Source organism: Diplotaxodon limnothrissa, linkage group LG4, assembly GCF_057381915.1.
Source record: "Diplotaxodon limnothrissa isolate DT_005_m linkage group LG4, D_limnothrissa_male_GT1.1, whole genome shotgun sequence".
Lineage (NCBI taxonomy): Eukaryota > Metazoa > Chordata > Actinopteri > Cichliformes > Cichlidae > Diplotaxodon > Diplotaxodon limnothrissa.
Genome location: NC_140599.1, coordinates 25334476 through 25357766, shown reverse-complemented (window position 1 = coordinate 25357766; position 23291 = coordinate 25334476). Strand labels below are relative to the sequence as shown.

The following is a 23291-nucleotide window of genomic DNA, read 5'->3' as shown; positions in this document are numbered from 1 at the left end:
GACACCATCCAACATCAGCTTCAGGTGAACTGATTCTGTCTGGTAAGCAGCACAGGGGGGCTGACAGATTATTTCATTAAAACTGTTCAGCTGCAGTAGAAGTAAAAACTTGCCACTTGTTTGTTTCCAAAAACACAGCAAAGCAGCATGGTGGAAAACCCCAAGGAGCCCTGAATGCAGTCTGTTTATAAAACAGCACTGAGTCTGCTGTGTGTCAATATTTCCAAAATGTATGTGGATGTTTTCTGAATTAATTAATAAGCAAGTTGTTCAAAATCTCTGCAAAAATCTCTGAATGGGCAACAGGTGCACTGGAAGAAAAGCTCCAAAGAACAAATATAATTCCAACACACTCTCTCACTTACTGCTGATACGTGTATTTAAAAAGGTACCGTACAAAGACCGTGTCCATATATTCACACACACCCAATCAAGCCATACTGGTTGATTAATACATTTATACACCATTAATCAGACGAAAACATCAGTTTAACAATGCTAATCATAAATACACATAGCCTTTTTTCTGCATAGGTCAAAGGTAGCAACAAACAATATAAACCCAATGGCAATCCCACATTGACTAAATCTATTAGCTGTAAGCAATGTGAGCAGGAGGTATATTCAACCACTTTGTGTTTTAATTAATAAAAACTGGCTGTTTTTCTGTGCAACATGATCCCTATTTACATATTTATTTTAAATTAAAGCAGCAAGTTAATGATTAAGTAAGGGAAAATATACTATATGCACATATAGATACTAAATGTGACCTTTTAGTTCTGTGTGCAGTTGAAGAGTTAGAAAATGCATATACTCAATATTAAGCTTCTGCCTCATTCTGTTTATGAGGAATTTCACCTTCACCTCCATGCACCTAGCTGCTATTTAGTTTTATGTATTACGGTTTGAGTACACTTTTATCATTAAAATCCTTTATAAAACTAACTTTTTCACTTTCGTGCTTCACTCTTTTGTAGACTCTGTGCCTTGAAGCAGCAGCTCTATGTTGCTACATAACTCAGCTCTGAATATCTCCCCTTCCAACCATTTCACGCCCTTTCTGTTGCTTAGACTGTGCTTCAGAGGACACCGATACAACACACAGCTGCTACAAATGGATCCCAAACTTCATGAAAAAGGCAGGGATGCATCTGCACAAGGCTGGAGACGCAAACAGAATAGTAATATATTACATTGATATTTTTGCTTTAGAAATCTATCCACTCCTACATATTTAAACAAACTTTGACCATGACACTGAAAGAGACAAATATCTTTGCATTCCACCCCACATCCAGTTTTTTATTGTAGCGACACTGAGGAAACGTGATCTAATGTTCAGGTGTGCGTACAAAAAACACTCGACATGTAGAGAATTCCACTCAACCTTGATTAGTCATTTTGCTTAAAGTAGAAGTTAAATTTGTAACGCACAACAGGAAACTTACTTTATGGCTTTAGAAGCAGCTGAGAACAGCTTTAAAGTCAAAGTGCTGGCTCTAAGAGATCTGAGCCACCATACACATTAATTCGGGCCCAGAATAGATTAAGTTTCAGTTTATTTGGTTCATTTTTGGGTAACAAGAAAATTGCTACAGCTTGTTTGTCATCCAGATCTGGCAAATGGAAGGGGGCTATGGCTGCATTATTCCACACAGTATGTGGTGTGTGCTGCCTAGGATGGGGTGGTGAAAAGAAAGAGCACAAAAATATAACCCAGATTTAAGCAGCACACAAAATAATTTCATGAAATTAACTTTGTGAGTCACCATGGCTGCAACAAGTCTTTCCCACCCATCTTCATCACTTTTTAATTTCCTCTAACTCTTTTTTCCTCGCCTAAATGTTCCACATATTATATAAAATATTTTTCGCAAGTTGCTTAGTGTCAAACTTTTAGGGCAGATTTGCAAGATATTATGAAGCTACACGTCATCATGGGCTCAAGTTTCAATAGGCTCAACCACAGTTTACCTTTTGCACGCACTTATAATGAAACCCACGTTGAAATGTTCCCCTGCCTGAAATATTTGGGATGTTCCTTTAAAAGATAAACGTATATAGAATTATGATCTTGTGCATGACGTCAGAGGGTTGATTAAATATTTATACCTGGTAGTCTAAGTGCATATATCTTCACAACTTCATTATGAAAGGGAGAGGCATCACAATCCCCACGAAGGCAAGCAGAACGCTCGCGCTACAAAGAGTTTCAGAGACACCGAGGACGCCTTGGACTTTTTCTTCTCTCACACAATTGACACAAGAGAAAAAGAGAAGGAGGGTAATGATGGGCGTCGAATTCCTTTGGTATACGTTTCGAGACAGTGCCATCAGTAATTGATCCAAATGACTCTCTTCAAACTACTTAAGAACAAGTTGTTTAAAGGAGTGACCCATTTTTTCTCTCTCTGCTGTGATCATATTCGGCTGAGCAGCCTATGAAAAGAAATAACACGACTTGTGCGCAGCTGATGCCTCCAAGAAACCACCCCTATCCTCATATGCCAGCCTGTCTGACTTTGGAACCCACATTACTACCGGACTCCGACCGCAGACCAACAGAGGAGGCAAGCTCCATGGAAAATCATGCAGGACTTTGAACCCATGGAGACATGGCACATAGGTTCCTTTCATCTGCGAACAGATTCAGCGCCAGATTCGCCTTCATATTCACCGTGTCACTGTCTTGCACCTATTTATGCTATAATATCATTTTTTGTCGCGGCACAATCATGACAAATCAGGGCTACGAGGGGAAACGGTGTCCGCCAGGCAAGAACGCAGGAGGGAAGAAACTTCTTGGAAAATTGGACCACTGCGCTTTGCTGAAAGCCAGGTCCACACTGGATGAGTCTGCTGCCCAGCGAGGAGCAAGCGATCTCCGCGAACAAAGTAAAGCCCCCTCTTCTGACAGTCACTGGACTGACGCGAAGTTGAAAAACATGAGTGTTGCGCAAAAATATGGGAACAAGAAGCTGCCCAACGCGCTAATAGTCGGTGTAAAGAAAGGAGGAACCAGGGCGGTGTTGGAGTTCATCCGGATACATCCAGATGTGCGCGCGCTTGGAACAGAGCCGCACTTTTTCGACAGAAACTATGACAGAGGATTAGATTGGTACAGGTGAGAAAAACGAAGCAAACACTGAAAACTAATTGTTCTTTCACTAAGATAAGCACGTTTACATTGTTGTCATCGATATGGCTAAATATCGCACATCTTTCATTTTGTCTTTATGACTTGGTTTATGATACGGGAGCTCTTCCAGGTCCATTAAAGTGGATTTCTGGAAAGCAAAATTGCGTAATTAAAGCACTTATCATTTACTCTCTGTTAAATAAGCTAAAATTTATTTGAATGAGCTTAGTTGATGGGACTACAACACACACAAACACATACACATGTTGGGTATTACAAACACAGCTTCTAAGGACATACACTGGCTCTACTTTTTTACAAGGTGTAATGTTGTGTTTTTTCAGCCATGCACATGTTAGCTGTCACAGCTCCATGGTGCTGAGCAGACAGCGCCATGAGGCTGATGTAGACTGATGCAGTTCACACACATACACACACATCACAGTCAACACCACAGTTGACAAAGGCAGCCCGCAGCTCCTTTCAAACAGGCTGCACCAGAGCACAGAATGTTCTTGCATTGGCAGGTGAAAGGACCCACAAGCGCAACAAGCCCAGGGCTCATCTCTGCCTACAGGTGTGTTGTGTTCACTAGATTCCCATCTGCATGGCCTTTTATAAGTCTGACACGACACCTTTCTGACTTGTTTTTAACCCACAGAGCATTTCCAAATCTTAAACTCTAAGAAACAAATTGATTATATAGCAGAAAGTAAAAAGTATCCTCAAAACCAAAAGCACACTAATTGCCATGAAAGCGTGAAGTCTGCAAGTGTTTCCCCAAAACAGCTTGATGGTTGTTGTCTCACATCACATCACACTGTTGAAGCTCATCTTCCCAAAAACGTACCTACTATGGCATCAGCACTGTGCATGCCATTGCTTGCAAAACAGGGAGGAAGTCTGTTCTCAGGCTGCACTGCAGGAATGAACACCACGGACTGCAGCAAATTATCATGTATATGAGTATCTGTCCATCACGGCTCAGTTCATGTTTTCTCAGATGTCTTCAGACATGCAGTTTGAGACATTTTTTGGCTTTTAGCAGCAAGATTAAAGCACATTCAGAAAATCTGCATGCTAAAGTTTTGGACAATAAAATCTCTTGTTTAACTTGAATTTGAGCTGCTAAAAGCTGTAAGATTGATTGATTGGCAGCTAATTCTTAAAATAACTCATGTTAACATCTTTTAACTTGAAATTTTCACATCTCTGGAATTAACTTGTAATTTTAATGCTACTACAACTACTATTACTACTACACCAACATTTTTATTTTTTATTTTTTACAGTACATCCAATTTACTATTAGGTCATCATTTCACACCAGATTTTTTTCCCTTCCTAAAATTAAAGTTGTGTATAAAGTTGCAAAATAAAAAAATATAGCCCTTACCAAAAATGATTTTTGATGAAAATATTCATCATCTGTGGATTCCACATAGAATATGTTGGAACTCCATATTTATAATACATGTGTTTTTCTTGAATACTGTATGAACAAATTGTACTGATGCAAACATAAGAGAACCGCCAACACACACATATACACACACATACACACACCTACACACACACACACACACACGCGCGCACAATGATGGCCTAAAGACTTCTAATACAATGGAATTATCACAAAAGCAGATTCCTACTGATGCAAAGAGAACTGAAAATCCTTTTCATCCCAATCTAGTGAACCAGAGGCTAATATTAAAAAACGTATCACAGAAAGACATAAAAGGTAACACAGAAACCCCCAGCAATGTTAAAATAGTAAAACTTTAATTTTTAACAATATTTTCACGTTACTAAAGACTTTACCACTTTTTGAGATTGATCTTATTTTTGCTTTCATTTGTTATGAACCTTATATTGTGACTTAATTGTGTTTGCATGCTCAATAAGGAACTTAATTTTGAAACAGTGGGGTCGAACTTTCTAACCAGTTTCTTTATGGACATGGAGTCTTTATTGTTATGTGTTTTGCAAATCAAATTGATTTAGAAACAATGCATTCACAAACAAAGGAGCAAAATCTTGGAAGCAGTTAAACAGCATGAGGTGATAAGATGGCAAAACACTTCAGCAAGCACCCAGTAAACTTTCAGAAAGGCCCAGAGGATTGCATCTTTTCATTGCTGAAACTGGTGGCTAATTTATGAAAACACTTGCACACAACACAGTGTAGACATAATGCAACTGAGCCAGTCGCACATAGTATATTCATACACAGACCTTACAATAACGAGCATCCACACAGCAACAACAACAATACAATTACAGAAGAACCAAACATCTGAATTTCAATACAAAACAATGACGCTTCTGACCCTCTGCTAGTCCATTGCTTACTACAGCAACCTCCCATTGTCTAAATATGGCATTTAATACAGCTTAATGATACACAACAGTAACTGTTCACATCATTAGTACGCAAACTGCCATACTAGAAGTTCTGCTTCTGAGTCACTGAGTCACTCCAAATTTACACATAAATAAACCGAGGTCTCTCAGTGATATGAAGCACTTGTAGAAAAATTACAAAGCTAAAATGTTGCACACTTGTGGCAAACTGACAGTTCATATACACGAGATAACAACTTAATTAATTGAAACTTTGTGTCCAAGGTACTGTTTAAGGCTAAAACAATTATTATTCAACTGGATTTTACTGAGTTACTGAGGGATGTTCATTGTGTAAGACTGGCCCTCGGTGATTATGTGTCACAATGTTTAGGTTTTTGGCAGCACATCAAATTTCATTTAATTGTGTCATTTCTCTCCAAAGGCAAAGAAGATAATGCATTTATATAGGCTGTATGCATTTTCCTTGAAAAGAACAGAGCGCTCTCCAGTAACACAACGTATCAACTGGCATATTTGTTTATCACTGTGTGTCAAAAACAGCTGTTTTTTTTAATTATAGTAAACAATACATTATAATTAATTTGTAATTATCATAAACAATAAAACAATCTGGTCCCAACTAATCAAAATGTTACACCAGACGTTCACAACATCTAGCAAAATTTTGCAAGCGATCACAGGTTGTACTGAGTCATCGTATCTCCGGCTTTAGCCAGGACGTTAAACAAAATAAACTCTGCACAAGTTTAAACTGACTTTTGTTCGTTAAGCAATAAATACAATACAAAACATCTGCATGTTTAATACCTGCAATGATTAATTCGACAAGCAAACTAATTTGCAATAATAAAAAAACTGAGGTGAGATGTAATTAAATATCCATAAAATAAAATTTTAAGAGTAGTGTTTATAAATCCACAGTAATAATAAAAGCACTCAAATTCAGAGTAGACAATGAGACAAACTGAAAATGCCACAGCTTGTGGTATCCCCTTTATTCAAGAGCAAGCTGCCCACTCTAGCCTATCCAAGTGAATATTAATAAGTCATTGCAGTTTAATTTAAATATATATTAATATATTGGACAGTTTTATTGAATAGATCATACCTCATTTGATTTTTTTATAATAAAAATATATATAATAATAATAATCAGTTGCTTTAATAAGTAGCTCAATTCTTATAGTCATGAATTAGTTTGGGATTTTGCACTTTGGTGAAAATTATTTTAAAAATACATTTTATGATGTCATTCTTGGCGTTAGGACATTTCACAGCCATTTTCACTGTTTGCTTAGAAATCAAATGATTCACTCAAAAAATATTAAATTTTGATGAAAAAAATTTAAGTGTCAGACATGTTTGAAATGAAAAGCGAAAATAAACCATCATTAATATTTGAGAAGTTGTAAATGAACATATTTTACCCACATTAGTCATGTGGCTCTCCATTGCTAATTTAAAGTAAAGGATTTTGAAAGCTATTGCTTGACTTTCCATTACAAATGTTCTCTATTTGGGCAAGAGTACTGAGCCACGTATACGTTACACCAGTGTTTCCCAATCACTGTGTGCTGCAAGAAATGATCAGGTGTGCCGTGGAAGATTATCTGCTTCCACCTGATTAGTACTCTAAGCAATTGGCGTGAGTAACGGGCAGAATGATTACTTTCTCTTCCACTGGAGGGCAGTACAACTACCTGCTCTAATTAAATGGGTTACCAACTGCCAGTAAAACAGAAGAAGATGAAGAAGAAATTACACGCTGTGAGATGCAACAGGCAATAGATTAGTATTTGAAAAGAAAAAGTAGTCAATCTGACCTGGGTCCTGGAGAAAATTCCGACCCAGATGAAGGCCCTAGCATGAGTAGTGGTCAGAAGAAAGGAAAAAAGGGTATACTGGGGACAAGCTGAACTAGTTCCACTATACCAGATATGCAGGGAAAAATTATGCTTTTTGTTTGGTGGTGTGCCGTGTGATTTTTCTAACGTGAAAGATGTGCCGTTGGTTACACCCACACACTGTACATGGTCTGCCAATGAGTTGCTGTGGTTCCTAAACACTTCCACTTTGCAGTAACGCTGCTTACAGTTGATTGTAGACTAGCTAAAAAGGGAAGACAAAGTGACTTGTAATCATGACTCCCTATTATGGTACTCAAATTCACTGATCTCCTTAGAACCACCACTCTATTTTTTGTTGTATTTACTTATTTATGTATTTATTTTTACAAATGTTTACAAAGGCAGACTGCAGAACTTGTTGAATGTTTTTATCTGTGGCAAATAGGACTGAAAAACACCTGAATTTAAAGATTAAGAAATACAGATACAGCCATTCAAAATAGCCAGAGGTCAGCTGGCAGCTAGGAGTCACCCCTCCTTCCCTTGGGAGGGATCTACATTTCACTATATGTCATTTCTCTTTCTTAAACGTTGACTTGAATCGTTCGCTATAGATGATTTTCTCAGTATTATTGTATGGTTTTTACCTTCTATAAGAAAGTGCATTGAAGCCACTGTTCTGATTTGGTGATGTATATAAAAAAACTAAATTGAATTTCACATTATTTTGATAGCTTTCGTTGTAACCCACCCAATAATACAAAAAGTTATATTAAATAATAAAACTTTCCAGTCAGTTTGCCTATTTATACATTTTATACTGCAAACCACTAAAACTATTTCCTGGAAAATGAAATACAGAAAAATATTATTCTTGCATACAAGCTTCCTCGTAGATCCCAAGCCAGATGTGGAGGTCATTTCTGAGACTGGTAAACTTAATTTTCCATTTAGCTTATTGTTTGCTGGGTTATTACTTCTTCAGACCTCTGTTATGATTAGGAGCATTTTTTTCTGTTAGGTTGCAAATGATTATTTTGATGTATTCTTTCTTTTTTCTTTTAAGGTTTCTTAAAACCTTAAATTGTACAAAAGTCTTCAGTGACCCATAATTTCTCTATATTTTGCATATAGAGAGGAGCGACTTTCACCTAGTTTCTTTTTTACTTGCTCTCCAGACTTTATGAATGTATTTCAAAGCTGTTCTTTGGACAGTTCCTACTTTATAAGTCATTTTCAGTCCTGTACCTTAGAGGGTGGTGTCTTTCCAAGCTCTACTTTTACTTGCAACCACAAAAATGAAAGTGTATTAGACCAGTGTTAACTTGACATATGTGTGTGGGTGTGTAACTCTTGTCAGCTGTTTGGACTTTGGGGTTTTGTGGGAGCTGTCTTTGGAATTGTGGGACAACACTGACCAAACAGAAGCGACCTCATGGTGCATTCCTGTTTGCTTGTCTGCAGAAGGCTCTTATTCACATCATTAACAGGTGAAATGAAGCTCAGCAGATGAAATGAGAAACGCAAAAATCCCTCATTTGAGCTTGTAATAAAATTCAAATTCAAAATACAAAGAAGATCATTGTTTTCATAACAGTCATAATACTTTCTGTCAAAGATTCCTGGAATACCATTTACATGTGTTAAAATCAGGGGTTGGAGAGCTGTTTGAATGTAATGTGTGATGAAGGAATCCACTGAGATGCTAATGACAGTCTGCGCTCTCTTACCTGTGTGTAAAAGTTAGTTTTGGCCTTAAAATTCACTCAGTGATTTATCAGAGATGTGCAGAACTTGGAAGGCGAGTTAAAAACAAAAACAGGCGGTTAAGATAACACAATCCACTCTTTAAGACAAACTGTTAATAATATAATAATATTCTCTGGGGGCAGAGAGCGCTGTTTGCTTAGTCGCTCATTAAGACCAGGTTGATCGCTAATAACTGTTATTGCTCTCCTACCTTTCAGCACATGAAGATTTCACTTAAAACTAACTAGCTAAAAAAATAATTAATGACTGCAGGTTGGACACTTATTGGCAGGACATGTACCCATTGTCGCATTTGGAGTGTCTCTTTCACAGCGCAAAATGTTTGGAGTAGAGTATTAAACTAAATCACCAAAGTGATATGTTAAGAAACAGACAACTTGACTATGCAGGCAGGACTGTGACCACTAATGTGGGACTCGTAAGCAGAGTGCCAGAGTTTTGTGGTTCTCTCCTACAGCAGCATTTCACTGACCTTATTAATCTATCGAAATGTTTAGAACAAAGCGCCACATCTTTCTGCCAGAAATACACACATGTGCTACATATTATTGCGCAAGTAGTGCTCATGTAGCAAGCCTGTAAATGAATGTGCCTCAGTTTTTCCAGAATACTGCTTAGGGGCGTTACTACTCATGTCGTCCTCGTCATTACAGTCAGGTTTCCCATTATGGTCAGGTTTCCATCATGGTCCTGTCAGGGACCGTAATGTACCTGTACCTGACCGTAATGTAACATGATAGCATCACACAGTTGCGGTTGGACTCATCTATGATGTGAGTAGGGCTGCCACAAACGATTATTTTGATAGTCGACTAGTCACCGATTATTTTTGCGATTAGTCGACTAATCAGATCATCATCCATTGGACGTAAAACTACAGCTTATTGCACCAGCAGCATCTGATCTTATATAACTATCATTAGCTTACAGCTTTAAGTGTTTAAGGTCTGTGCTAACTAAAAATAAAGACAAGATGATAGTTTATTAAATTTTAATGAAATTTGCAGATTGTTTCGGTGAAGTTTAATAAACTCCTTGCTATCTAAAATATAACAGGACACCGGAGTAAATTCTCAAGCATCTCACACTTCTGATAATCAGCTGTCTGCTTGACATTTATTCAGTTGTGTAGAAACTATAACTTTAATCTCAGCCAAACCGATTCACTCAGGAACAAATAAAATACTGAAAAAAGCCAAACAATAACATTTTTAAGTTATCTAAGTGACTTATATATCATGTTTAACCTGAGTAGCGAAAGACGGCGGTGAGTTTGAAAACGATTTGCTGGGAGTCCGGTGTTCTCACGGCGCTAGTGAGCCTAGCCCCCGGCTAGCTATCGAGCTAGTGGGTAACAGACGTCTCCGAAAACGTCGGAGCGCTTTTGAAAATATGTGGTGTCTTGATAAACTGAGCAGATATTTGAGGTTTCCACAGCTACATTCTCGCCTGAAAATATGTTAAACGTTTATTGTGTGACCCAGAAAGAATAATAAGAGTAACATTAAAACTAACTAGCTGCCGCCATTGTTGGAAACTGAGCTGGGCTGCGCTATGAATTCTGGGACACAGCTTCTTCTTCTTCGGGGTTTAACGGCAGCTGGCATCCTTGTACATGCAGTGCTGCCATCTTCTGTTTCAGTCCGTTATTACACTCTTAAATCCTACTACTCATTCCTGCGTCTTTTGTGATCTTACAAAGCTTCAAACGACGCGTCGACTATTAAATCAGTCGTCGACGATTTTGATAGTCGACGTAATCGTGACTAGTCGACTAATCGTGGCAGCCCTAGATGTGAGTAATCCGTTCTGCCATATCCTAAAAGATCTCAACCAAGTATTGATCTGGTGATCTGGAGTGCTGTGAACTCACTGCCATGTTAAAGAAACCGGTTTGAGATGATTTGAGCTTTGTGACAAAGATGCTTCTGGTAGCAGTCATCAGAAGATAAATACACGGTAATCATGAACTGATGGACATGCTCAGCAACAACACTGAGGTATGCTGTGGCGTTTAAACCACTTATTTTTTTAATACCAAATAAAAACAAAAAACTTGGTTTGATATTGGTACAGATCAGCTGTTATGTGTTGAGTGTTATCCTTCCTTCCAAAGGTTGCAGCAGAAATTGACACTAATCAGACGGGGCAACATTTTTCCTTTTATTTTCCAGTTTTGGTGAGCCAGTGCAAATTTTAGTCTCAGTTTCCTGTTTTTTGGTGTGATCCCCATCTTCATAACATTGTTCTAACAAGTGGCTATTTGATTTATTGTCGCCATCCTCTCAGCCTAAAGTAATCTGGCCAGGCTCTGACCTTTGGCATCAACAAGTTATTTTCACCCAGATAACTGCTGCTTACTAGATATTTTCTGTTTTTCAGACCAGTCTCTGTAAACCCTAGAGATCGTTGTATGAGAAAAATCCCAGTAGATCATTTTCTGAAATACTCAGCCCATCTGGCATCAACAACTCTGCCATGTTCAAAGTCACTTGAACCTTTCTTCCAAATTCTGATTCTTGGTTTGAATTTCAGTTGGTAATTTTGACGATGTCTACATGTCTAAAGACGTTGAGTTGCTGCTTTTAATTGGATGATTAGCTATTTGCATTAATAAGCAGTTGTACAAATTAGCAAAGAGGTGTACCTAGTAAAATAGCCAGTACATGTATATGTAAAAATGCCTTTAAAATTGGGAACATCCTTTTTTGAAGATGCTTCAAAAGAAAATCATAGCTCGTTTTCTTTTGTTTCTTCTATTTACATTCATTCTCAGCAGCTTATAACTGAGAAACAGTCAAAAACATAGAACATGTCAGACGAAATTAACTCCCCTAAGTTTCAGTAGAGTGGCCAGTTGTTTTGCACAGTCTGTCTTGTTACATTAAGCGTGTGACAGACCATTTAGGCTCAGAAGAAAAATGGTTCAGTGTTCATTACTGTGCTTCCTGAACAGAACACACACATGGCCTCATTTATTTTGTGTGAGGGTACTCGCATAACCATACAGGACCTGATGAAACAGACATTTCTCTGCCACCAATTTCCTCACACGTTTCTCACCACTTTCTCCATTCTCGCAGAATCATAAAGATCAAACAAAAAAACCTTGCCATACACCATCAAGACTTAAAAGGGCATCTCAGCTCTATTGATTTCACAGGAGTCAGAAGCACTTCCAGTTGCTTCTCTGAAAAGTGTTGAAATTGTACAAGAGGCTGCATCTACAAATATTCTCCTGGTCCACATTAATTGGCTCGGGGAGGCAGGGAACTCTGGAACAGTATCATCAGAAAGGTTGATGAGGACAGAAAGTTAGATGGTTCTCATTTAACACAGAAAACTACGCATTATAGACTGAGGGATGGTCAAGTCTAACTCTGCATTATTAATAAGCTGTCTTTATTGTAGCGCAGCTCAGAGACATGCAGTGGTTATCATTAATTACCAAACTACTTTTTTTGCGTAGACAGCCTGAACCAAGAGAGTGCACTTTTATCCTTATAGAAAAGTTCAGGATATAATCTGATCACGCATAAACTCAGCATAGATCAAGGTATTGTGCTGAAAAATCACATTTTCCACCACAACTTTATTAATTATTGATTAGTAACGAGTAAATCAGTTCAACCTGCAGCAAGATGCATAAAACTATGTGAAGATTCACTAGTTAGAATCAGATGTGTGTTATTTGTGTCATCAGTTTTATAAAATAATAATAATTTTTATAATATCAGCTGTTGTGAAATTTTACACAAGTGCCCAAAGGTGATTTTCACTCCTGTCTTTAGTCGGAAATGCCTGCAGAAACTCCTATACTATTTGCAAATAACTATATAATTTGTTGCACAGTTACTGCAATTAAAACAGGCTGCTTCCCTGACAGACGAAAACTACTGAAGGATAAAAAAAAAATAATGGAGGATATCAGTTCTCTAAGTTTTGAGCGAAGGATGCTGGCAGAGGTAAAGAAAATGATGGGGGGGCATGGTCTTAGATATCCAAGGTCCACACATTCTTCATTTTTCAATATTCCTAGTTCATGAGGAAACTGGAAGAATTAAAAGCATATTTTTTGTGCACATACTTCAGTCATACATCAAGCCCCAGACCGGTTAGCTTTTGGTCCAGACAGAAATATCTGTTACCATGACATTTTCTGCAGATTCAGTCCCAGATAATGTATTGTAACTTTAGTTAAACCCCGGCTTTCCTGTAAGATAGACTGTTGTGAAATTCATTCACATGATCCTCAAGAAGAATTCTAATAACTTCCTTTGGCTATCTTTGTGGCAGAAGCTTCCAGAATGTATCACTACAAACGAAATTTAACATAACTAGAAAGAGTCTAGGATTTCTTGGAAATATCACCACATTTGTTAAGAAACAAAAGAAATGACCAAAATTAATGACTCAAAACAACCTGAGAATTGTTGCGGGATTTGGTGTCCGCTCTAATTTAATCCAGAGAGAGAGAGAGAGACAAAGACAACTTCCTGCTCATCATTTATAGGTTTGCAGTTCATCAGACCAGATACACCTGTGGGATGATCATAAGTAACAGATAAACCAGTAGGGGAAGGGAAGACTCAACACAGGTCAAGCAAACCAGCCAAAAAATTTGCTAAACATGGTGAACAATGTTGTTCATATAGTTCATGCTGTCATTTCGATAATGTAAGCAGTTTTCTTAGGCTTAATCTGAAGGCATGACCCTGGATGTGAATCCTTGTCACCAGAGTCAACGTCCTATATATTGTGCACCCACCATTTACCCATCAATAATCAGGTAAGCTTGTTGTTTACTGGTACACACTACTTTTTTTTAGACAATTTGAACATAAACTTCAGCAAAACCATTAATTGTTCTAAGAAACAAGTAGTGATATTGTAAATATATTGTTTGTCAAGCAGCACATGTCTGACAGTGACTGTGCCGTTAGATGCATAGAAAACAATACATATATATTCTAATTTTTCGTTTCAGTCATCCCTCTACTAAATAGTAAGATTCAAATTACTATCATTTGACATTATGATTGTGGAAATATTTTGCTGTCAGCAATCTTTAGCTCACTTTTAGTAATTGTCAGCTTGTTAACTTTCTCCTCTTGGCTAACCCAGCGTGTCCCTGCTGAGCAGGGATCAAATCCTGTCTGAGCTTCCTCTTCTGCCTTTGCTCTCTCCTTTTGTAGTTTCCCATCATCTAAGTAAACATCGAAAAGCTCTAAAGGTGTGGAATGTGCTTCTCGTCATTTATAAATATCCTTGACTGTCACATTGCTAGAGGCTATACTGTAAACTCAGAGAGAACTGCTAAGGGCTTCTGTGTTGATGTAAATTCATGGCATCTTGATTCATGTCAGTTAAGATGGTGCTGTAAAGATGAACAACTGGGTGAGAAGCTGAGGGGAAGTGTGAAGGGACAAATGTAATCTGCTTATCAGTGAATAAGACATTCACAATGTCATAATGTGGGTTTCATGTAAATGCAGATATACAAATAACGCAAAAATATGAATATAGCAGTTCATCAGCTGGAACTTCAGCAACAGCCCAACTGCTTTAAATTCATTTTAAAGAGTTTAAAAAATATATGGAATGAGCTGTAATCCTCCGGTGAGAATATGCAGTTTAGGATTTCAGAGGCTTTCCTGTCTGTCTCAGTGTCTTTCAGTGTCCATGGATACTTTGCCTTGCCACATGTTAATGTGACAGCTCGTAACTCAGTTCAATTGAACGTGTTATTGCTCAAGGAGAGCAAGTGTCAGTCATTTCCCTCTGCAGGCCAAACCATGAATAATTGTTATTTCAAGGAAAACAGGGGTCTTGAGTTGAAATGACAGCAGTTCAATGGGATTTTGTTTAAGGCTAAAAATTTCATGCATTTTTTCCAGTGCTGCAGTACTGCATTGTACAGCATTAGATATGTTTTGATTTTATAATGTAGCTGACGACATGCCTGGTGTCACAATGAACCCCTGCTGCAACACATCTGACTCAGTTAGTCTGCTGTTTTCAGCCAATTAAATTAGAGAAGTAGATGCTTGATTCTCAGGACACTGAATTGTTATTCACCTCTTTGCCTCACGTAGCCAGAGCTGGCCGCAGGTTTGCTGTAATCGCCTTGACTGCCCTTTGTTAACTCTTAATAGACTTTTGAGGTGGCAGGCTTCTGTTGCTGGTGATTAATGATCAGATGTCATCACAGCTGTAATCGAAGTGAGTGATAGTTTAATAATAGAGCCGCCTCACCAGTGGAGACTGGATCTGTGCTGTCATATCAGGAAAAAGGAAGATGCCATTTTTAGGAAGCGCATTGTCACAGACATTATGAGAATCACGCAGCATAAGAACATTTTCTCTGCACAGTCTACCTGCATAATACAAAGTGCTAATGGATTTAGACGCCATGGAGCAGGTCTGTGCATCTGTGGTATTGGCTTTTCAGGACATTTCAGGACAAATGGTTTGTACAGTTCAAAGAAATCATGCAAACAAAAACATCTGAAAACACTGGAACCTGTTTTTTTTTTTTATTTCCAATTGGACAACTCAAGTTTGAACTGATTAATTTACATCAGTAGCAGAACATTGTTAGTTTGGTGTTCATGTTCCATAAATATGTTGCATAGAAAACTGAAGAGAGTAGCCTATGGGTAGATGACGTGGTGGTGGAGGGGTTGTATGAAGAAGAAACTTAAACAATCTGCGAAACTGGATACTTGCATTCAATATATGACATGAGGGCGATCGTGGCTCAAGACTTGGCAGTTCGTCTTGTAACCGGAAGGTTGACGGTTCGAGCCCCGGCTCGGACAGTCTCGGTCGCTGTATCCTTGGGCAAGACACTTCACCTACCGCCTACTGGTGATGGCCAGAGGGGCTGATGGCACGATATGGCAGCCTTGCTTCTGTCAGTCTGCCCCAGGGCCTCCACCAGTGTGTGAATGCGAGAGTGAATGAATAGTGGAATTGTAAAGTGCTTTGAGGGCCCCGAAAAGCGCTATATAAATACAATCCATTATGAGGAAAGTGAAGAATTTAAAGTATGTATGGCACACAGCATCTTGAGCTGCTTATCTGAACTAGCTCGGACTTCACAATCTAAAAAGTGATTAAATGATGCAAGTAAATTCATCATATCTAACTTGCTGGATCTTAAATTAAACAGTAATGTAGATGAAGACTGTTTAAAAACATTGTATCCAAAGACATTAAAAAAAATTACACCAATCCTTATATAACAGGGCACTGAAACAGTACATTGTTCAGCCATAATTATATAAGAGTTTACACTAAACAGATTTTAACATTAGGTAAATGATTCGACTCAGTAATAAACATTTTTCTCCATGCACTACTGCCATACAAGTTTAAGTTCATTCTAGAAAATGCCATGTTTTTGCTTTTACACCCAACTTTTTGTTCATTGCTAAGGCGTATGACTATCATTACTCTGCATGCTGCTTATTCTGATAACACACTGGCAATGAGAGCCCAAGTGACTTTTTCTTGTAATTTATTGGGTAACTTTTTCATTGTTAAATTACTCCTGAGACTGGATAAACACGGCATGTAATGGATACTTTAGTTTGGGCGTCTCTGCGGTCAGTCTGTGAGCTTGCATATTGTTTAATGGGCAGGGTTCATTATTACTCCTTCTAATGGCAAACACTGGTTGTCCGATGGGAGGTAAAGACATTCACTAAATTTCTTTGCCCCTGCAGAAACACTTCACAATGTGATTAATGGTTTCTAAGCTAAATCCCAAACAGATTTGCCAACTCATTAAACTGATTTATTAGTCATACTCTGTTGCAACACCTTGATTGATTAAAAGATATAGGAAGAATGGTGTGCAGAAAACACTGGTTAGTTCCTTAGCTCTCACAGTCAAATGTGTTTTCTTGCTAATTATAAAAAATAAGGTCGAAAACAATAGTTGTTAATGGAATATAATAATGATCATTTAGATTAAATTTTTTTTTAAAAGGAGAAAAAGCCCCACTGGAATCATTGTTTTAATGGGTACATCCAGAGGTGTGGACTCGAGTCACATGACTTGGACTCGAGTCAGACTCGAGTCATTAATTTTATGACTTTAGACTTGACTTGAAAAAATGTTCTCAGACTTGTGACTTGACTTGGACTTTTACACCAATGACTTGGGACTTGAATTGGACTTGAACCGGTTTACTTGAAAAGACTTGATATTTTACCCCAAATATAAAATTTAACATGCATATTATATAGAGATTGAAAATGTGACGTCATTCACGGGTAGAACTGCAAAGGATTCTGGGAACTCGTGGCAAGCGGTACTAGCGCACGCAGGCTTTCAATTAAAATCAGTCACACAGCGATAAAAAGAAACACAAAAATGTCAAGAAGCTGTTGTATTATTAACTGCAATAGCCGGTCGCATGACAGCCACGGGAAGCCGACGGGTAAAGAGATCGGTTGTTATCGGATTACGTCGTTGAAGAGAAATTGTTCGAGCCATGTTTCCGAAGTGACAAAGACGCGACGGGTGGCCTGGATTGCAGCCATTCAAAGATCAAATATAACGTCCCAGAACACTCCAGCTCACAGGTTAGTCTGCTCCAAGCATTTACACAAAGGTCAGTCTGCTGTTGTAGTTAACATAATTGGTGATATAGGTTACAAGCAAGTCTGGCGCTGAACAGAAATGGTCGCGCTATGCTCCTTTGTTTATTGTGCATAAATAGTGAATTGTCCTGACACAATATTGCGTTTCGCTTCTGTTATTATGGTACATTGACAAAAACATATACTTTTATTCACAGGATAAAACAGGTTTTTTGTATCACTAATTGTCCAGTACGATTACAGCATGCAGTATTATTGTCACTGCTACATTTCTGTGATGCTACCAGAAATTATTTCCACTACTAATTAATTACCGTTGAGCTCAAAGGTCCTATTAATAAACGGTTAAGGAATGTGTATTTATGACAACAATTTGTGAGACTGGTAAACTTATGATACGTACGATGGTCTTTCGTTCTACACGGTGCATTTCAAGGTCCTGCACCCATCCGTCGGTAAACTGTACCTGGGCTTGTTGCAGTGACCTGAAGTTACTAAACTTCATGAGTGTGTGCACTCACTCCAAGAACCGTATGATTATAAATATGCATATAAATATGCTACGATGAGATAGCTGACTTCATCTAACTAGCAAATGTTTTCAAGGCTACGTTGGTGATGCAGTTTTTTTTTTTTAAATGATATTTTTAAAAAAAATATCATTTATTTATGTATGATATTTTTGTCATGCGATTTCAAAGCCGGTCCTACAACCGCATCCAAGAATAACATGCAGCTTATCTCAGAACTGTCGGTGAAAATTATTCTTGGAGCTAGGTTTAATTGAGCTGCATTTTAAAGAGGTGCAATTTCACAATTTGTGTATATTTTCTAAGTTCACTATTTTGTCATGTGTTGAGAAAAACACAGATTAAAAAATTACATGGTCTAATATTTACATTTAGCATAACTGCAACATGCTTTTTTTCGTTTTTTTTTTTAAAGACTCGAAAGGACTTGAAATTCAAAGTTTCAGACTTGTGACTTGACTCGGACTTTTACACCAGTGACTTGAGACTCGACTCTGACTTGCCTGACATTACTTGAGACTTGACTTGAGACTTGAGGATAAAGACTTGAGACTTACTTGAGACTTGCAAAACAATGACTTGGTCCCACCTCTGGGTACATCTAAATAGTGAAGCAAAATGTTCACGCTCCATAAGCTCAACTGTGATACAAAAATCATTAATGAGCAGCCATTAATACCCCACAAACATGGCACATATCTCACATTAATAGGGCAACACTACAAAGCACAGAAATGTAGCAAAGATCTCACATTGAGTCTTCGATTTTAAGGAGGCAGTGTTGGTAGCTACGAAGAGGAAGAGAAGTGGTCTAGATGACATACCTGTGCATATATGGAGATGTCTAGGGATGGGGTCTAGGGGAGGATACCCGAGAAATGGAGAAGAAGTGTACTGGTACAAATTTTCAAGAAGACGAGTGATGTGCAGAACAGTGGTAACTGCAGAGGGATAAAGTTGATGAGCCATGTCAAGCTATGAGAAAGAGTTGAAGTTAGGTTAAGAAGAGAACTGATGATCAGTTCCTGTCAAGAAAGAGTACTACAGATGGTCAGATGGAGCATCATTTCTTTGCGGATCTAGACAAAGTGTAAGATAGGGTGCCAAGTAAGAACTGCCACAACATAAAAAGCCGCAACATAACTAAGGAGACGAACACAAACAAGGCCACCCTGAGGGGAATCAGTTTAAAAAAAAAGGTTTATTGCAAACTTTAAACAGAAAACTGACAGGGCTGTGTTCAACACGCCACTGGGCAACCAATTAACACATAAGGCAAACACAGGTGAGAATAACAAATGACAAGTCTAAACAGGCTAAGCTCAACCATACACCGGGGTTAACCCACAAAGTTCACCACTTTGAATAGAGTTGAGCGAGCACAGTTCACAGAGGGAGGCAGGAAGGGCAAATTGCACACTCTCCAAAACAGATGCCCCGAGTGAAGGTTTTCCAGTGTTTTGTAGCGGCAGGTGAGCACGATCAGCCACTGATTGCTTCACGGAGTGCCACAGGATCCCCAGGCAGCCAATCGTCTATGTAGGTTGCCATAGTGCAATCTGCATGCACAGGGGCTGGCATGAGTCTCCAGCTAGCCAATCGTCAGAGAGTCCTGGCACTCTTGGCTTTGCTTGAAGGGAAAAGGCGGTCTCACTTTCTCCAAGGCCCAGGGCCGTAACAGGTACTGTATGAGGAAGTCAAGAATGACAGAAGTATGTCAAGTACTGTATAAGAATAACCAAACTGTGGTGAAGTGTGTGGTAGGAGTGACATGTGGGCTCAAGGTGAGGATTGGATTACAACAGTGATAAGCTCTGAGCCTTTAATTTGGAATATTGATGAACAGGTTGACAGTTGAGGTCAGACAGAAGTTCTCAAACTATAATGTTCACAGATGATATTGTGATCTGTAGTGAGAGTAATAAGATACCAGGTAGAAGAGAACCCGGAGAGGTGGAGGCATGCTCTGGAGGGAAGAGGAATGAAAGTCTGTAGAAGCATGACAGAATATATGTGTGAATGCAATACGTGAGGGAGAGAGCTGTAACAGTGAATTTGTAATGAGTAGAGGCAGTGAAGGCAGATGAGTTTAAATACCTTGAGTCAACCATCCAAAGCAATGGACAGTGTACAAGAGAGGTGAAGAGGAGAATATAACCAAGGTGGACTGGATGAAGACAAGTGTCAGGGTGATTTGTTACAGAAGAATAGCAGCAAGAGTGAAAGGGAAGGTTTACAAGTGATGTGTGGTTTGGAGATGGTGTCAGTGACAAAAGGACAAGAGGCAGAGTTGGAGCTGAGAGAGTTGAAGATGTTAAAGTTTTCACTGGGAGCACTGGGAGCGACGAGATTTGAATATAAATGAGTTTCAGAGGAATAGCTTGGGTTGAGTGTTTTGGAGACAGAGTTAGAGAGGCAAGAGTGAGATGGTTTTGAAATGTGCAGAGGAGGGATAGTGGATATGTTGGACAAAGATCTCCACACTCAGTGGGATTGAAAGGATTGAAAATGAAGCTGCCAGCCAGGAACAACAGTTTGGTATGAGTTTTAAAGAAGAAAAAAAATCTTTAAGGTCAACTCTAGAATACAGAATAGTTCAACCAAACCAAACCGGTTCAAAAGTAACTGTATTTTACTGAAAACTGCATCCAAGACAGCAGCAATTGCAGCAATTTCCCAGGTTGTCATGCCCAACTGATTGTTGCGATTTTTGTGGCTGTAGTGCTCCTTCCACCCACTTCAAAGGGGTGTGCTTTTAGCCAGAAAAGAAGGTTGGCTTGTTAAGTACAATCCAAGTCAACTCCATTAGCAGAAGAGAAATATGGACTGAGTAGGTACAGCACAACTATTGCTATCTTAATTAAGTCGGAGATAAACTAAAGAAACTTCTGCATTGGCTTCATTTTTCTGAATTTCCCATCTGGTATGCTGACTATGGTATATATGAGTAATGCACAAGTTACAGATGCACTTTTATTTTCACTGAGAGAATGAACAGAGAACTTATGTTGAACTGGCAAAATGCAGTAGTGTTTTTTAAGTCCAAGCCACGGTAAAATGACAGTAATACATTCTGAGTTCATTGATTGTTCACAAGGAGATGATTCAAAGCTGACCTTTACTTGTTCTGATGGTCTGCATCCCTGATGAACCTGCATTGCTCTTTGGAAGTTTAAGTTGTTCAGCAAAGCGCATCTGGAGAAGATCAGTTCTTTCTTCGCCTCAGTCTTTCTGTGCTGGAAGTGACACAGCAATTTGCAGCTATACACTTTGTAGCCTATTAACAGTATAGCACACATGCAGGATCACACATAAAGGCCTGCTTCCTCATTAACAGTTTTAAATTAAATTCTGCTGAATTTTATCAGCGCTATCTAACCATTTGTTAACCTAGGCTTTCTGCTTCACAAGGGATGTTTTTCTTTACATGACTCATACTCTTCACAAAATGATCCCTAATGTCACCTGCTCCAATCAGAGAGGTTACATGATGATGATGATGATGATGATGATGATGATGATGATGATGATGATGATAAAATGGAGACAATATTGGAATTAATTTTTACTATCTGAATAGGTATTATTGGTGATAGTATTGGTGAAAGTACAAAACATACAACAATACAAAAAAGAAACATGACTTGGCAGAGGGAGGTACTAAGATGGAAGACTGAATGGCTTAAAGCTTGATATAGCTTGCTAGTGTGACTTTTCTGTCTCATATGTGTTCTTTATTTCCTAGCTAAATGACTAGGGTATCCTATACTATACACATAATATGGTCGAGAGGAGATTGTGTGTTCAGGGTTTCAGTTTAAAACTACATGTGGCTAGATGCGCCATGTTCTCATTAATTTTTTAATTTACAGTGTGTTTAAAGCGAAATATAGATTTAATATATAGTTAATTTGCTAAGCTGAACCATCAACATCAGGGATGAAGCCTACCTGTAAAGTTACACCTGCAAAAACTGTGTCACATTATTAGTGAGATTTGTACATATTTAGCCAACGATGCAGGGAATGTGTAAAGGTTTGTATACTTGATTCTAATCTTGTGATAAGTCTCACATTGCAGCTGCTAGAACACAAAACACACCAAGAACTCCTATTCCGTCAGTAGCATTCATTGTACTTTGATCTGTCAAAAAAAAGTGAAGCAGTTTCCATATCTTTATTATGCTATTGGACAAAGTCAGAGCTGAGCACACTCAATCACCTTTAATGTTTAAGAGTATCTAGTTTATAGTTTCAGAGCTTGAATGTGCAAGCATAACTTTAGAAAGAAACAGCAGCACAGAGAAAACAGTCAGGATTAAAATGGTTATCTAGTATTAACATGTTTTTGTTTTTCCTTTCTTTTAAATTGCACTGTGTTTTAAAGCCCAAGATTAAAGACTTCCTCCGGCATTAATTTCCTGTCAACACTTTTGCATTTTACTGTTATTTTTTATGTGTCCTCTAAAGAATTTTATTACCATTTTATCATCATGTGATAATATCTCTGATTGAAGTAGGTGGCACTCATAGAAACCAGAGTCATATAACGTCAGAGTCATATAATAATGTGGAAAACCCCCTATTCTGTGTGAGCATGCTCAGGGCCTGAAACAGAAAACGCAGTTTAAGTGAGAAAGCTGATAACCACTGTTGTTATACCCATTATCTCTCACTGGGATCTTCGGTTTTCTCAAAGCAGTTAACAGAATGAAATCATCTTTAATATATACCCCTCAGGTGGCACACAGAAATAACAACAGATATTGTGACAAAGCCTCAGGAAAAGCAGGCCTGTTTACACGCAAGGGCAATCAGGGAAGTGGCGACAGCTGTGGCAAACTAAACACAGGTGTAGACAATCAAGACAATGACACAGGAAAAAACTAATGGAAGGAAGGAAGGAATACTGAGGAAACTAAACACAAATAACAAACTCCATGTAACAGTAACTGGGACTCAACTACAACAAGAACTAAAGGCTCACAATTGGGAAAAAAGCACATAGAATCACAGTGAAACT

At 38.4% G+C, this 23291-nt stretch overlaps 1 protein-coding gene across 1 annotated transcript in view; it reads left to right on the top strand.

The window, feature by feature from the left end:
- The first annotated feature begins 2618 nt into the window (after nucleotides 1-2618).
- Nucleotides 2619-23291, top strand: part of hs3st2 (heparan sulfate (glucosamine) 3-O-sulfotransferase 2) — a 33852-nt gene continuing 13179 nt past the window's right edge. The window contains exon 1 of the mRNA XM_085352673.1: nucleotides 2619-3127. Coding sequence (XP_085208799.1) covers nucleotides 2619-3127 — 509 coding nt within the window. The remainder of the gene's footprint in view (nucleotides 3128-23291) is intronic.